The 13,018-nt window shown below is 34.0% G+C and overlaps 4 protein-coding genes across 4 annotated transcripts; all 4 read left to right on the top strand.

The window, feature by feature from the left end:
* The first annotated feature begins 276 nt into the window (after positions 1-276).
* On the top strand, positions 277-3,736 carry LOC125839983 (D-amino-acid transaminase, chloroplastic-like). Its single transcript, XM_049518950.1, has 5 exons — positions 277-332; positions 421-488; positions 1,639-1,814; positions 2,272-2,945; positions 3,323-3,736. Exons 1-5 carry the CDS (start codon positions 296-298, stop codon positions 3,418-3,420), a joined length of 1,053 nt encoding a protein of 350 aa, XP_049374907.1. The 5' UTR covers positions 277-295; the 3' UTR covers positions 3,421-3,736.
* A 577-nt stretch (positions 3,737-4,313) lies between these two features.
* Positions 4,314-5,098, top strand: LOC125807935 (signaling peptide TAXIMIN 2-like). The gene is made up of 2 exons (XM_049487693.1): positions 4,314-4,420; positions 4,975-5,098. The coding sequence occupies exons 1-2, from the start codon at positions 4,314-4,316 to the stop codon at positions 5,096-5,098; spliced, it is 231 nt and encodes a 76-aa protein (XP_049343650.1).
* Positions 5,099-8,139: 3,041 nt separating this feature from the next.
* Positions 8,140-8,673, top strand: LOC125807945 (homeobox-leucine zipper protein ATHB-52-like). The gene has a single exon (XM_049487704.1). The coding sequence runs from the start codon at positions 8,140-8,142 to the stop codon at positions 8,671-8,673; it is 534 nt and encodes a 177-aa protein (XP_049343661.1).
* Positions 8,674-9,357: 684 nt separating this feature from the next.
* Positions 9,358-12,822, top strand: LOC125840078 (E3 SUMO-protein ligase MMS21). The gene is made up of 7 exons (XM_049519069.1): positions 9,358-9,507; positions 9,599-9,670; positions 10,777-10,887; positions 10,986-11,096; positions 11,489-11,628; positions 12,167-12,252; positions 12,326-12,822. The coding sequence occupies exons 1-7, from the start codon at positions 9,412-9,414 to the stop codon at positions 12,478-12,480; spliced, it is 771 nt and encodes a 256-aa protein (XP_049375026.1). The 5' UTR covers positions 9,358-9,411; the 3' UTR covers positions 12,481-12,822.
* The last annotated feature ends 196 nt before the right edge of the window (positions 12,823-13,018 follow it).

Genomic DNA, 13,018 nt, shown 5'->3' on the forward strand with positions numbered 1-13,018 from the left:
TAGATTCCAATTTTGAATCATACAGAAAAGCAAAGAGTAGTTGGACGGCAGCTCTGTCTTTAGCATCAAAACCACTTCTCCAAAACAATGTTGTAGTACCAACAAGAAGTTCAGACAAAAACAAAAATAGATTCTTTTCAGTTCTTTACACAAAAATATCAAACCAAATGGACTGTTTTTGTCTCATGTGTCATCTGTTTTCTGCTGCTATAAATTTCTGGTCCTTCTCATTTCATTCACCTCACTTTCAATACTCATTCATCTATTTCTTTGTAAAGTTTCAATCTTTTGCACTATGGCGGCCTCGAACTCGTCGTTTGATCAGACATCAGGTACTTTCTCTTTTTCTTTAAGTTTTAATGAAATGTCAAAAAATAATTTGCTCTTTGGTGTTTGTGATATGTTGTTCTTCCTGAGAAGCAGCTGTAGCAGCAGAGGCTAAGAATGGGGAAGATTTCTCAGTTCATGTGTTCTCGTCCTCTGCCGAGGTAAAAATTGTTAAATCCCTCTTTAAATATTTTTTCATGATATCAGAGTCAGATTCATCTGTTTGGGCTCCCAGTCCACACTCCAGTTTGGCCGGGGCGTGAAGGGGTGTTAGAGTCTCATTGGGGAATGGAGTAGTGGTTTGCATATATAGACTTTGTCAATCCTACTCCAGCTAGCTTTTGGGGTTGAGTTAGGTTCATGTGTCATAATTTTACAATCTTTAGCTTGACTAGTTAATGTTGAAATAGGAATTAAAAGGAAAAATAGTAAGAATAAAATGTTGAAAGAGTTAATAGATAATGGTTTCATTGTACAACAGATGAGGGAGAATGGAAATTGTGTTGCCCCTTTCAATTGGTCCAAGAGCTAGTATAGTGTGATGTCCATGGTGGAGGGTGGGCCGACTAGAACGGGTAAAAAAGAAGAAATGACAGACTTCTAGGCTATCAAGCTTTTGAAGAGGGGTTACATATTAACCGAATTCACATAGGAATGAGAGAGGAAAGTTAAGGGATTTTCAAGTTATAACCCAAGTTCACACGGTGCACGCGCTTTTGGGCTCAATGATTGGTAGCCCAAGGGATGAAGCTGTGAGGTCTGCTGGGCCAAAGTGGACAATATGTATCATGGGTTTGGACTGTGACATATAGTTATGGCAAACTCCAGTATAGTTATTGTGTGCTCCAAAACAAGTTTGAGTTTAAAACATATATAGTTCCCCTCCTTCAATTACTAGTAGTTCCACTGTATTAGCTATTTAATTTGCGGAGATCATGCAATTCTTGCTCATAACTTAGCATTTATCTCACGGTTATTAGTATTTCCTGATGTAGTAGTTTATGTTATTTGAGAAAATCAAAGTAAATGCAGCTCGTTATATGAGATGAATCATGAATGAAGTTCAGCTAACTTGATTACTGCCCAACAGACTTAGTATTGATTCTTGGCATTTCTTTTACAGTGCTCTTTTTCACAAATTTAAGCTAGGGACAAATTGTGTCTAAGAGTTAAAAGTTAAAATTATCTAAAGCGAAAGAAATGAATCAAAGAAGTTCCCCTTTATGTGCAATTTTTCGACTATTGCCATTGACAGTCATCCACATTTTTAATGCATTATGAGTTGAGTTAGATGTTTCTTTGCTGAGACAGTTACTTGAGAAGTTGCACGAGAAGTGGAATTCAGTGAAGCAGCAACCTTATCCGGCAATGTATTCTAGTGTCTATGGTGGAATCATTCTTGATCCAGCAATGATGGTTATTCCAATGGATGATCACATGGTGCATCGAGGACATGGCGTCTTTGACACAGCTATTATTTTTGATGGGTATGAATCTAGTCTAGCTCCTTAAACAATGATGTTATAATTTGTGATTTGATCTCTGAAAATATCAACTTTATGTTAAGACTCCGTGAATAACGTGCTTCATTTCCAATCAACTCCGATGTACAATGCATTCCCCTATAAGTCAAACCCGCCCTCCTCCCCAACAAAACAACAACACAACAACCCAGTGTAATCCCACAAGCGGAGTCTGGGTAGCGTAGTGTGTACCTTGGGAGGTAGGTAGAGAGGTTGTTTCCTATAGACCCTCGGTTCAAGGACTCCCCAACAAACAAAGTAAAGAAAAAATGTGCCTATCATTATATGAAAGTATATGCTAAAATCATTTTACATATCATGTATTCTTAGTGTTACTAAAGTAAGAGACACTCTATCGGAGCTAAGATCCTAAGCTATAAGTCTATGGTTGATTCAGCTTCTCTCTGGTTTTCTAATGCAGCTATCTGTACGAATTGGATGTCCACATTAACCGCTTCCTTAGATCAGCATCTAAAGCCAGGATCGCGTCTCCATTTACATTTTCAGAACTTAAAAGCATTCTTATTCAACTTTCTGCAGCATCAAAGTGCAGGAAAGGCACTCTAAGATATTGGTTGAGTGCAGGGCCTGGGAACTTCTTACTCTCCCCAGCTAAATGCCCGACATCTGCATTCTATGCTGTGGTGATTGATGAAGATTTCACACAATGCAAAGAAGGTGTAAAAGTGATAACTTCTGCAATCCCCATGAAATCACCTCTTTTTGCTACTATGAAAAATGTGAACTACCTCCCCAATGTACTCTCCGTAATGGAGGCTGAGGATAAGGGAGCATTTTCATCTATATGGGTTGATGAAAAAGGTTATATCGCTGAGGGTCCAAATGTGAATGTTGCTTTTATAAATTCTGATAAGGAGCTTATCTTGCCTAGCTTTGATAAGATCCTAAGCGGGTGCACTGCTATGAGGTTTCTTCAACTCGCACCCAAGTTGGTCGAGCAGGGACGTTTGAAATGTGTCAAAATAACGGACATCACAGTCGAAGAGGCCAAAGAATCTACTGAAATGATGTACGTTGGAAGCACACTTCCTTTATTACCTATCATCATGTGGGATGAGAAACCTATCGGAAATGGTACGTCCACTTAACAAGTTTTTCCTCACTTCCTTTAAAACAAAGTTGTCAAAGTACACTTAATATGCAATATGCTACTCTTTCTGTTTCAATTTGTTTGTCTAGTTTTGACTTGACTTGACACAGAGTTTAAGAAGTAAATAACACTTTTGAATCTTGTGATCTTAAACATGTCACGTAGAAAGTTGAAATTAAAGAGTTGCAGAAAGGGGAGAAGCATTCCTTTTCAAACGAACTATAAAGGAAAGTAAGACAAACAAATTGAAACAGCAACAGTAAAAGGAAGCTGGAACCCCTTGATATTAAAATGAGCTAACTATCGATAATTTGCAAGTTGCAAGCATAGGAGAGAAGAATAACATTGTTCATCGTGACAGGGGAAGTGGGAGAACTGACAATGGCACTCTCGGATTTACTTTGGGAAGATATGGCAGCTGGTCCGGAATCACAGAGAATTCCAGTGCCATATGCATAAGAAATCAATCTCAAATCGAAGAACAATGCTGATAGAATATGCTCTAAAAGGATTTGAAGTTTGAAGTCAGTTTCATTCTGTTTTCTTCGTAGCCGGTGGTAGCAGCTACATATTCTTGGTTCTGTTACACAGAAATAGGTCTTAATAAGGTTTGTTTTGTATGTTGAGCTTCTCCAGCACTGCATAATGTTGCTTTTCAAGTATTGATCACTACCTGAAGTGAGTCAACTAAATATCTTGCAATGTATTGGTAGTTGGCACATGAACTTTTTTCGAGTTTTATGTTTGGAATAAAATTATTAGACAGAGCTGAAAACGATGCTAGACCGAGTACTGGATGGAACTCTGAACTGGTAAGATGAAAATGTGGTACAAAGAAAAGTTTCTCTAGTTCTAATAACAAGGTGAGTTTCATTTGAACTTATACAAATGAAACTTCAAAACTGTGTCATGAAGTTCAGAGACGAATCTAGAATTTGAAGTTCATGAGTTTGTACAACTATCTTAAGTTAGTATACAATAACCATTAGGTTTATATATAAAAGTTTGGGAAAAGTGTTACAAAAAGTAATTTAGTGACTTCCAGTGTAACAAAATAAAAAGTAAAGTGTTTTAATGGAATTTAAGAAAATATTAAAAAGAATTTAAAAAAGAGTAACCGTAACGCTCAAATCGTTTCGATATATGCATCTGTTAAAAGTGAAAACCGTCAACATTTTCAATGTAAAAACTACACTTAAATCAATTTTCAAATATCAATCTTTTTCAACTTTTATAAATTACTCCTTTAATTTATTTCATTTCTGAAATAGCCTTTCTTCCTTTCCTATTTATCAAAAAGTTAATAATTTACTTGGTGCAAAAGGTGGAAGAAATTAAAGAAGGAAACAAAAATGGTAGATTCTTATCATTGCAACCCATTGGCATTCTTGTTTGCTTTGCCTTTTGCTTTTATCGCGTTGTTTCTATCTCTCGTCGGAGCACTCATATGGCTCCTCGGGTTCGTTTTCTTCTCTTACTTTCTCTCTCTCGTTTCGTTCTTTTTAATCATTACATTTCACTAGAGTCACTAAACTATTATTGTTTACCAAATGTCACTATAGTGGGTTTTTTTTTAGTATATAACAAGTTACTAAATTTTGCCCAAGTATCGTATAAGATCATTGAACCCACAATATTGATACTTATGTAACCAAAAAATCACTCAGATAGTTTAGTTCCATGATATATGATTTAGGTTATTCATAGGTACATTAATTATCTAGTTTCGCATAATATAAATGTGAATAACTATAAGGGAATTTAAAGAGTTTAAGTTCTATTTATTAACATTATAAAAGATATAGTAGGTGATTTAAAAAACTTATCATAAACATTATACTAATTTATGTGAAGTAATTAACCAACTTGCTTACTCGTGATAAAATTCATTAATGTTATTATATTGTTATACTGTCAATGTATATAATTATTTAAATCCAATTTTTGAATATGATTCCCCTATCGATTTTGGGTTGTTCTTATTTTGATATTTTTGTTATGAATATAATGCAGGTCATTGTTGAGTTGTTTGTGTCCTTGTTGTATGTGTTGTGCCGGAATTGGAAGAATGGCCGTAAAGATGGTAAAGCTTCCTATTAAAATCATTTTATGGTTCATTCAAAAGATTCCTTGTTGAGTTCAGAGTTAAATAATCAGATGCTCGATCACTCAAATACAAAAAAAAAAACTAATGACAATAAAATTGAGTGACTTTTCCTGATACAATATAAGATTGAGTAACTTTCTGAGATATAATTATCATTAGTTGAGTGACTTTTATGTTACAAAACAGAAAATTAAGTAATTTTCTAAAATGTTGAGTGAGAAATTAGCCATTTGGGCATATGTAGGATTTTCTTCTTCTTTTTTAAAATAGTATTTAGTTATAGTTTGGATTGATTTTACTAGTCCTAATTTTAAAAATAAAGATTTTACTAGTCCATTCATGATTAATCTAGTTAGAACCATTATCTATTCAATGGTGCTTTATTGCTTTATATCCAAAATGTTTTTTTTATTATTATTATTTTAGATGGACGACGGGTACCCAATGCTTGACATTTTTTTGTTTTATTTTTATTCTTTGTCCCAAAAAAAATAAAAATGCATGGTTCAAGAAGTGGAAGAAGCCAATCAAGCTAGTAGACATTCTAACAAGTCATGTGGTGGATACTTTTGTTTAATAATTATCATAAATGATTGATTTTATATATTCCTAATCCAATATCCTCCCCCCCCCCCCCCCCCCACACACACACACAAATTAACCTAACCTATGGGCACTCTGAAAATATAAGTACTTTAGTTTTTTTGTTTAAATTCGAAATTGTTTGATTTTTCTGGTTAACCTGAGACAAATCTAGAATTTAAATTTTATAGTTTTAAATTTTGAATTTTCCATGATTTGATTTATTGTGTCTTAAATCAATTAGTTGACATCTCTTCATATATCGAAAGTTATTATTATGTAGAGAGATCAATTTTATTTTTTAAAAAATATATATATTAAATGTTGGATTTTCTTAAAATTTTGTTCAAGATCCTGAATTTATCAGTAGTCATATCAATAGCACTAAATATAGTCTTAGGTGCATGCATGGACAAAGATTTCAACCACTACACCTTAGGTAATCTGAAGTGAATGAAGGTGTCCTTCCACCAACTTACATTTTTGACAACTATTAATCCAACCCTAAGAGATCACAATGCATGAAAAGGGACTTCAAAATCTAGAAGTGTGTTCATATTATTTTGACTATCAGCCCCTCCATTTCAGTTTGTTCATCGGATTTTAATTTGACATAAAATTTAACAGAATAAAAGAAGACTTTTAAATTTTATAGTCTTAAACTAAAAATAGACAGAATATATCAGAATTTCCTTTAGTCTTATTGCCTTATTAAGCGTGCAAAATTAAAATTAAGGAATTACATAAAAAAAAAGATATTCTTCTTTAAATAGACTAAAAAGAAAATAACTTAAACCCATGTTGATATATATTAAATTTTGGAACTACGTACGTAGTACGGGAAAGCATTAACATTGCCATAAATAAAAGATTTTGCAGTAATTATTTAACGATAATAATAAATATGTATTTAGAACTAACCCTTTGTACAAAAATCGCTCTCTAAATTAACTCAATTTCCGCTAAATTTTTCATGACAATAAATATTATTACTTAAAAATTATTATGATCACTATATTCTCTCTTAGCTTATTAATATAGTGTAATGGTCATAACATTAGTTCAGATAGTTTTGTTTAATTCTCTTTGTGCGCTTTCTTTCTCTAAAATAAATAATGTTGTAGTGGATCATAAAAAAGATGTCCAAGTACATTAAATCAAAATTGGAACTACATTGATATTAATATTTTTTTGCTAAAAAAATATAGGATATTGTTACTTTATTTTATTAGCACCTCCTTAGGATAAAATTAAATACTATAATTACATATTAAAATCAAATAAATAATACTATTCTTTAGTCCTAAGTCCTAACATAGTAGGACCAACTTCACGTGAACATACAAAGCTCACTGCATGAGAAGTCAGCCATATCCATCTCTTCGTATATTTCTTTAATTTATTTAATTTACAAAAATCTTTTGAAGCTTCCCCATGTTGATTAAACTAATACTATGAGTCTATGACAATATATAGTTTAATATAATAACTTGACATATTTATGTGTGAATTCAGTAATTTTTGTTTAGATCATTATTAAATCTCGTAAACTTCAAGTCATGCATCTGATTTTAAAGTTATATGTTATATTAAAGACTATGCATATATCCTATATATATTAGTCGTGGTAAAATTAGCTCATTATTAGTAACTTAATTCCCTTAATATCGTCTAGTTAAGTTAGATTAATTATAACTTGTCTACTGATTTGATTTAATGAATTGAAATTGAAACGAGTCATCAAACTATATATGGATTTGACCTAACGAATTGATTTCGATACCCAAACATACAAAATCAACTATTTATATATTGAAATTTATGTAACGTAACTTACACAAAGAATTTATGAAAGATGCACTACTATAAAAATACAAAAGAATCTCTTGGAAACATTTGTTGATAAAAAAAATTACATTTTTTTTTAGTGGTGAAACATTAGCTTTCACATTTATTTTTATTTTTCTAAAAAAAGAGGGAGGGCGGGGGGGCGGGGGGATCAAGTTGAGCAAATTGAAATATGACACGTTAATTAACTATCTCGATTTAACCGATTTTGAACCAAACAAATTTTAGAGTAATTGATCATGACTCGTTTATTGATTTGACCCGTTTTAATATGCACAAATTTAAATCCACCCTCCATATCTCACCTCTATCTCCTATATTTTTATTATTATTTTTTTACCGTGGTTTCCGGGCGTCGCTTTGCGAACCCGACTAGCTGTACCCATCGGGTCCCGCTGTTTCAAGGCGGGTCCACCACGGTTAGTTCCACGGGGCCCTGGAGACGCGGCCGGTTTGTAATGCCTCCAGTGGCCCTGCTGGGGCTCGAACCGGCGACCTGAAGGACTTTGTCCCAGGCCTTTACCAGCTGAGCTACCCCTCATGGTTACCTCTATCTCCTATATAAATGCCAACAATAGAAAACCATTATCATTGCATTTCAAAGTCCCATATATACTCTTCCCATCCATTATTTTTCCAACATGAATAGTTCCTTCAATTCCCAAAACTTGCAAAAATACTCAAAACACAACAAAAAGAGGCTAAATCAAGAACAAGTTAGGCTTTTAGAGGCGAGTTTCGATTCAACTAAAAAACTCGATTTAGAGAAAAAACTCCAATTGGCAAGAGAATTAGGGGTTCCACCACGACAAATTTCGATTTGGTACCAAAATAGGAGAGCGCGATGGAAAAATCAGTGCATGGAAAATGACTATAATGCCCTTCAAGTTAAGCTTGAAAATGCATTATCTGAGAAAAGGCAACTTGAAAAAGAAACTGAAATTCTTCAAGGAGAATTGGAAAAAGCAAATGAAATGTTAATTGGACTGAAGTCAGGTGCACAAGGGCAAATTAGGGAATTTAGACTATCTAGTTCATGTTGTGAGGATGTGATTAGCTATAGTACTAAATGGGTACATAATTATGAGGTTAATTATTGTAATTTGCAAATTGATGAACTTTATCCTATGATAGGTGTGGAAGAAGGGACCAAAAAATGTTGTTCAACTTGGTGAAGTGAATGAAAATTTTGGGAAATCTAATGAGAAAAAAAATCTCATATTCTCAATTGTACAATATCTTTCTTTTTTAGAGACTTTATTCGCACACCTAATAATTTCTCTCTCAAACAAAATTTTACATGAGCCATTATATGATGATTTTGGGCTTACCTTGTAATTTAACGTGTGACGTTCACATCATCTGAATGTTTATGAACACCCAAGTACACATGCTACCTTTTTTTTGTATATGTGTCTCGAATCAAAACTACGAGAAACAGGGAATTGAAAGGTAGTAAGTCAAGCCTCACGTACGCCATTGTTCCACCATCTATTTGTCTAGGTGATAGTGTGTTTTGTGACAGTCTACAAAAAAATTTCGTTAGACCTCACTTCATTAAGAGTATCACTACACTTTATATATATATATATATATATATCTTTTCTAATTAATTTTTAATATGAAACTTCGCACTATTTAATGATGATTTATTGGTAATTTATAAGTTCAAATAGTGCTATTAACTGCAACTTTCTGGTGTGAATATTGTTTAAGATGATTTGGGTGAAGAAACATCATAAATGGAACTTCCAGGGCATTTTTGCAAGCAGATATAAAATTAATGCCTAAATATGTATTTTCATAAAATAGTTTTCTGCCCTCGCGCTTCTACTACAAAAAGGTCACTTTTTAAAAAAAGGAACAAATAAAATCTAGTGTTTCAATTCAAACGACGCCGTAAAATACTCAGAATGGCGTCGACGTCCGGCGCAGGCAGCGGCGTAGCTGCCGGAAGGATCAGATCTCATACATCGGCGCTGTACTCCGACAGTCAATCCCTCATCCTTGTATTAAGCTTGCGCTCGTAACTTTTGAAATTGAACTTTAAATTTCAATTTTTCTCGTTCTTAATCGGACTGCTTTCGTTTTCTATTGCAGGAAATTAGGAAGTCTGTGACTATGATGAAAGATATCGCGGTCCACTTGGAGAGAGATGAGAGAACTCAAATGGTACTTCATGATAAACCCTAGTTATATGTTCAATTTTTTTTTAATTCTTAAATGTTTCCCTTGTAATTAGTGATATGTGAGCGGTAGATGTAGTATTGAACTTGAATCTCACCTTAATTTTTTACTTTTACATTGGTTAGTTTGAATGCTAATAATTATCTTAGTTTGTGCTCCCTTGGTCTCAATTTATATGGTGTTTGACGTGGACTTTTGAAATTTGTGGTTTAAAACAATCGCTGACCATTAGTGTGACTATGAATCAATCATGAAGGGTCAAAGGAGAATTTTTAAAAGGAAAACGTCCCATAAATTGGGACAAAGGGAATAGTAATTTTGGTAATTTGTACTTTATCTTTGTCTGTCCGTCCCAATTCCAAACGGTTTTGCTTTAACTTGATGTGCTTGTCAAATGACCAAGCTTAGGTTCACAAAAAGCTTTTGAAAATAATGTACTAGACAAGCTTTTCTTCAAAAGAAATGGTAATATTGCTATTTGGGGAGTTGATGCAATATTTCTTTTGGCTTCATAATTCATAGTAGTCTCTATGTAGTTTGTAAATTTTTTTTTTTTTTTAAAGAAGTTAAGACATTTATGTTTGAATTCACACCAAAAATTTGATGTGCTTACACCTAATACTGCAAATCTCACATTCTTTAGGGACGAGGGGTAAATTTCTAGAAATACTACCAAATTTTGAAGCTTTGTTAGAATAATCATGTACATAGTCCATTGTGTTTCTTTTGACTTTTGGTACCAGTGTAATCTGCAATAGGAACTGAACCTCTAGTCAGAAATTGAACAAAATACCGGTTCAATGAAGCTATTTGAAGGTTATGAATATCCTAACTAATTGAAGAAAAAACTGGCTTGATAGTACTCGATTCCACCTATCAGAATGTAATGACTGATGATAGAACACATAAGGTTAGTTTCCTCAAAATGTTTAGGTGAATTATATGTTGATAGCTAGCAGATGATGTGTTATCCTGTAAAATTGTTGATGTTAACAAGTTAAAAACTGATCCAAATATTGTTCAATATTAGCGGGAACCATACAATTTCTTTCTTGATGGAATGTAAATGAGTTTGGCTTATTCTGTTGCAGGTAAAGGATCTTGAAGATGGTGTTGTTCAGTTGTTGGTAGCATCTGATGAGTGCATGCATCTATCTGAGGCAATTCAGTCTATAGGTGATGAATTAGAGCCTGGGCCAGAGGTGACTTTTCGTTCAAAATATATGTATTGATCTTCTGCTGCTCAGCTTGGACTAATAAGATTTCAATTATATGCATTCCCTATGTCATTTGTCTGCAGCCAACGAATTTTAAGAAGAAGTTTGACGAAGAAATTGTAAAATCAAAGGCTAGATCATCGTCTCACACTCAGAACCAGTCTTTGTTGAGAAAATTCCGGGAAGCCGTCTGGGTATGTTTTTCTTGTTAGTTGTACGACTTTTTGCATTCTTGTTTGGAAGAAAAGCAATCTTACTTATATTGAACAAGAGCACTGAGAAGAGAACTCAACCCTCCTGTGCTGAAATAAACAACAAAGAGAAAAGAGCGGTAAAGAAGATGAAAGAGAAAAATAATAATAAAGAAGAGAGATGGTCCCAGCAAAAGGGGAGACTTTTTCATCTTGAATGCCACCATCTGCTTTCTCCATTTAACCATGTCCACTGGATGACTATTTCCATTTGAAATCTCCATTTTAGTTTTGATTAATTTGTATTCTAAATTTATTAACCTGTCCGTTATATTATTCAAGGGCTCTGTTGAGTAACCTCCTATGGGTAATTGAGCTCTTTCTTTCTTCTGCAGCATGTTCATCACGAAGGACAGCCAATGCCAGGTGACGAGCAGGAGGACATTGTAATGACCAGTACACAATGCAACCTTCTGAATGTGACTTGCCCATTAAGTGGAAAGCCCATTACTGAACTTGTTGAACCAGTTCGTAGGTATGGTGAATATCTTTCTTCCATTTCATACATATCTAGGTTTCCAATGGAGAGGGTGCTTTAGACATGAGCATTTGTAGATAGTTACCCATGTAAGTGCTTTACATTTGCATACATATTTGATATGATCTATTCTCCCACTTGCCACTATACTAAGGTTCATTGCTCTGCGTATTCTTGATTCAGATGCTATTACCTCAATCCAGTACACTGCTTCTGACTCAAATGAGGCTTTTTATCACTATATTGTAACTAACTCTCAATAGAACTGTTGAGCCCAACAATTGGCTTTATTATAGTTTCTTTGAGTTATTAAGTTGTAATGCACATTGGTAATTAAGGCGCATCAAATTCTATTAGGGTGCGGGAATGCTTCCTTATATTTTTCTTCTCTCCATCTCAGAATTTTACACAACCTCTTTTTTTTTTTCTTACATTCTTAGTTTTCTACTTTTTACCCAGTAATTCTGTATTTAGGTGTGTTACATCAGTAACAGGCTGATTAAAATATATGGTTTTCATATTTTGTTCCTTGCAGCATGGACTGCAAGCATATATACGATAAGAAGGCTATTATGCAGTACATGAAGTCCAAAAGCACACGTGGCCAATGTCCTGTTGCAGGTATTTGTGCTTTTCCTAACAAAAATGGGTTCCTATTCATTCAACAACTAAATGCAAGTTAATTTTCTTTCAGGTTGTCCAAAAATTCTGAAGGCGCAAAGGGTGTTATGCGACCCTTTCTTACTTATAGAAATTGATGAAGTCCGCTCTATGAGTAAGCAAAATGCTAGACCTGATGCGATAGAAGATTTTACTGCGCTGGATGAAGATGAAGATGAAGATGATTGAGGGTTTTGAGGCCCTGATGGACTGTTGACCCTCTAGCATCTAGATATCTAAATATTCAGGGTTCTACTCATGAACAGCTTTTTTTTTTTTGTGGAAAAAGAAAACCTTGTTTTAATCTTTTGCAAGTTTGGAGCGGAACTATTTTGGTTCTCTTTCCCAAGAAGGGGACATGAATATTTTGAATTTCCTAGAAATGAACAACTTGTGCATACTTGTGTAAATTGCGAATGGACCATTTTCTTTCATAACTTTGATCCATCTTTGCACCTCACGACCTGACCTAGTTGTCAATGAAGTGGATTGAAAATTGTGTTGGTGAAAAGATAACAGGTAGGTACAATGAAGTGGATTGAAAATTGTGTTGGTGAAAAGATAAATAGTGACGGATGTCAAATAGTTTGAGACGCGTTCCAAAATAAATATGCGACGTTAGATTGAGATGGAAGAATTACAGCCCTTATGTCCTACATGGTCTTACAATAACATACATAATGACAGTATCTGGATCAACTTTCATAAAGAGATACAATCTGGAACA

The sequence above is a fragment of the Solanum verrucosum genome, unplaced genomic scaffold (genome assembly GCF_900185275.1).
Source record: "Solanum verrucosum unplaced genomic scaffold, falcon-dt-bn FXZP01000277.1, whole genome shotgun sequence".
Classification (NCBI taxonomy): Eukaryota; Viridiplantae; Streptophyta; class Magnoliopsida; order Solanales; family Solanaceae; genus Solanum; species Solanum verrucosum.

Bases quoted from the DNA above. Each gene is read 5' to 3' on its own strand.
- LOC125839983 (XM_049518950.1), top strand. From the start codon at position 296: ATGGCGGCCTCGAACTCGTCGTTTGATCAGACATCAG. The intron at 333-420 runs GTACTTTCTCTT...CTTCCTGAGAAG, and splicing joins GTCGTTTGATCAGACATCAG to CAGCTGTAGCAGCAGAGGCT. The intron at 489-1,638 runs GTAAAAATTGTT...TTGCTGAGACAG, and splicing joins TGTTCTCGTCCTCTGCCGAG to TTACTTGAGAAGTTGCACGA.
- LOC125807945 (XM_049487704.1), top strand. From the start codon at position 8,140: ATGAATAGTTCCTTCAATTCCCAAAACTTGCAAAAATACTCAAAACAC.
- LOC125807935 (XM_049487693.1), top strand. From the start codon at position 4,314: ATGGTAGATTCTTATCATTGCAACCCATTGGCATTCTTGTTTGCTTTG. The intron at 4,421-4,974 runs GTTCGTTTTCTT...AATATAATGCAG, and splicing joins GCACTCATATGGCTCCTCGG to GTCATTGTTGAGTTGTTTGT.
- LOC125840078 (XM_049519069.1), top strand. From the start codon at position 9,412: ATGGCGTCGACGTCCGGCGCAGGCAGCGGCGTAGCTGCCGGAAGGATC. The intron at 10,888-10,985 runs GTGACTTTTCGT...ATTTGTCTGCAG, and splicing joins AATTAGAGCCTGGGCCAGAG to CCAACGAATTTTAAGAAGAA. The intron at 11,629-12,166 runs GTATGGTGAATA...TGTTCCTTGCAG, and splicing joins CTTGTTGAACCAGTTCGTAG to CATGGACTGCAAGCATATAT.